Below are 2,305 nucleotides of genomic sequence, written 5' to 3'. Positions count from 1 at the left end.
GGCACCTGCGCACGAAGGGGATGTAGCTGTGCTGGCTCTTGGCCGCGCTGTGCAGCGATCCCGTGGAGTCCCCGCAGGGCGCCTGGTAGAGCCGCCCGGCCACGTACGTGGTGTCACAGCTGTACGCCTGCGGGGACGGGGACGCGGTGGCAGCGGGAGGTGGCATCCCGCTGTGCCCGCCGTCCCGCAGCCGGGTACTCACGGTGGTCAGCGTGGATTTGGTGGCCAAGGCGGGGTCGGGGCCGTGGGTGCGGGCGCAGGCGGAGCGCAGGCAGTGCCGCACCTCCCGGCTCAGCACCACGCACACCAGGAAGAAGAGGGGGCCCTGGGGTGGGAGGGGGGCGCGGGTGGGTGAGGGACCCTGTTTGGGTGCCCCCCGCTGGCACCTCAGGTGGATGAGGGGCAATTGGTGGCAATGGGTGTGTCCCCCCCCCCCCCGTGGCACCTCAAAGCAGGTGAGGGCACTCTGTGCCTATGGGGTGTCCCACGCTGACATCTCAAAGTGGGTGAAGGGTCCTCCATACCCACCAAGTGCCCCCCTTTGGCACCCCACAGCAGGTCAGCATCTCCCCATAACCACTGGGTGCTTCCCCCCATTGTTCCAAAATTCCCTAGACCCCTCGCCGTCCCCTCCATTTGCAAACCCCACACCAGGTAAGGGGCTACTGGGTGTCCCATACTGACCCCCCAAACTGGGTGAGGGTCCCCCGGTGCCCACGAGGTGTCCCCCATTGATACTCCGGATGGCTGAGGGACAACTGGTGGCCATTGGGTGCTACCTCAAAGCAGGTGAGGGTCCCCCTGTGCCCAGTGGTTGCCCCCATGGGGCAGTGTGGGGCTTTGGGGGCATGGAAATATGGGGCAATGGGGTGGGAGTACCTGGAGGCAGTTGGAGATGGCGAAGAGGTAGTGGAAGAGGATGGCATCGCTGTTGACGGCGAGCAGGGCGAGCAGCCAGGCCAGGCTGGGCAGCACCAGCACCACAAGCGCTGTCTGCAGCCCAGAGCTTGGGGGGGGGGGGTACAGTGTCAGCACCCCTTGGCATTGTGGGGCAGGATCCCCACGGGCGCAATGATGTGGGACCATGCTGCATGTGGGCACCATTGCCACCCATGGGTGCTCCCTGTCCTTTGTGTGTCCCTGGCACCCAGGGGTGCCCTGTGCCCCCCCAGCCACTCGCTCACCTCGTGCCCTTCTTCTCGAAGCCCTGGGGGGTGGCACAGGATGCCCTGGCTGCCAGCACGAGGAAGAAGACGCCGGCCTATGGGGCAGGGGTGAGGAAGAGCTGCCGTGGGGCCCATCCCCCATATGGCCCCATGCCCCATAAGTCCCTTGTACCTCATCTATCCCATAGATCCCATATACCCCCCAATGCCTCAAATCCCACACGCTCCATCTGTTCTCTATGGCCGATATGTCCCCCACATTCCGTATGTTCCATACACCACATGTCCCCCACAGCCCAAATGTACTCAACACTCTATATGCTCTATACACACTATATGCTCCCTATACACCTCATACACCCTATGTATCCCATAAATCCCCCATGCCCCACATGTCCCCTCCCTATACCCTATATACCCTACATACTCCATACATCCCCTGTGCCCCTACATACCCTATACACCCCATATATCCCCCACACCCCATGTGTCCCCTGTGCCCCATACGCCCCACACGTCCCCGTCTCTCCGCACCGCCACGGCGCAGGCGCTGGGCCCCGCCAGGCTCCACACCAGGCTGTCATGGATGGAGAGCCAGCAGAAGTCAGGGTTCCCGTAGCCCTCGGGGTCCAGCCCCACCGCCAGCCCTGCACAGCCATGTATCAGGGCAGGGCCTCACTGGGGGGGAGGGGGCGGGGCTAAAAGGGAAGGGGGGGAGGGGGCGGGGCTAAAAGGGAAGGGGCGTGTCCTCACCGGTGATGAAGGCGGGCAGCCCCCAGCCCAGCACGTGGTAGAAGCGCATGGGCCCGCGGTCGACGTGCCGGGGTTCGGTGCGGCGCCGGTACAGGTGCAGCGCCTCCAGCAGCGCCCACCCCACGGCGCTCAGGTGCAAAAACTGCAGCAGGATGGCCACCACCGTGCACGCCAGCTGCGGGGCCGGGGGTCAGACAGGAACCAACGGCCCACCACGGGCCACACCCCCAGGAGCCACGCCTCCTCGCAGCCACGCCCCCCACGAGACACGCCCCCTCGTCTTGGGATCAGCCCCGTTAGCCCCGCCCACTGAAAGCCACACCCCTCCGTAGCCCCTCCCCCAGCCAGCTCCACCCATGTTTAGCCCCGCCCATCTGTCAGCCCCG

At 65.3% G+C, this 2,305-nt stretch overlaps 1 protein-coding gene across 1 annotated transcript; it reads right to left on the bottom strand.

The window, feature by feature from the left end:
• LOC110388254 (cadherin EGF LAG seven-pass G-type receptor 2-like) lies at positions 6 to 2,094 on the bottom strand (the record flags this gene model as incomplete). The annotated part of the gene is given in 6 exon segments (XM_021377341.1): positions 6 to 127; positions 203 to 325; positions 880 to 1,006; positions 1,185 to 1,261; positions 1,701 to 1,813; positions 1,920 to 2,094. Coding segments are annotated over 6 exon segments (737 nt in total), but the record flags the coding sequence as incomplete, so codon positions are not given.

This window comes from Numida meleagris, chromosome 25, assembly GCF_002078875.1.
Source record: "Numida meleagris isolate 19003 breed g44 Domestic line chromosome 25, NumMel1.0, whole genome shotgun sequence".
NCBI classification, from domain to species: Eukaryota; Metazoa; Chordata; class Aves; order Galliformes; family Numididae; genus Numida; species Numida meleagris.
Note: the sequence above shows the minus strand (reverse complement) of the source record. Positions and strands in the feature narration are given on the sequence as shown.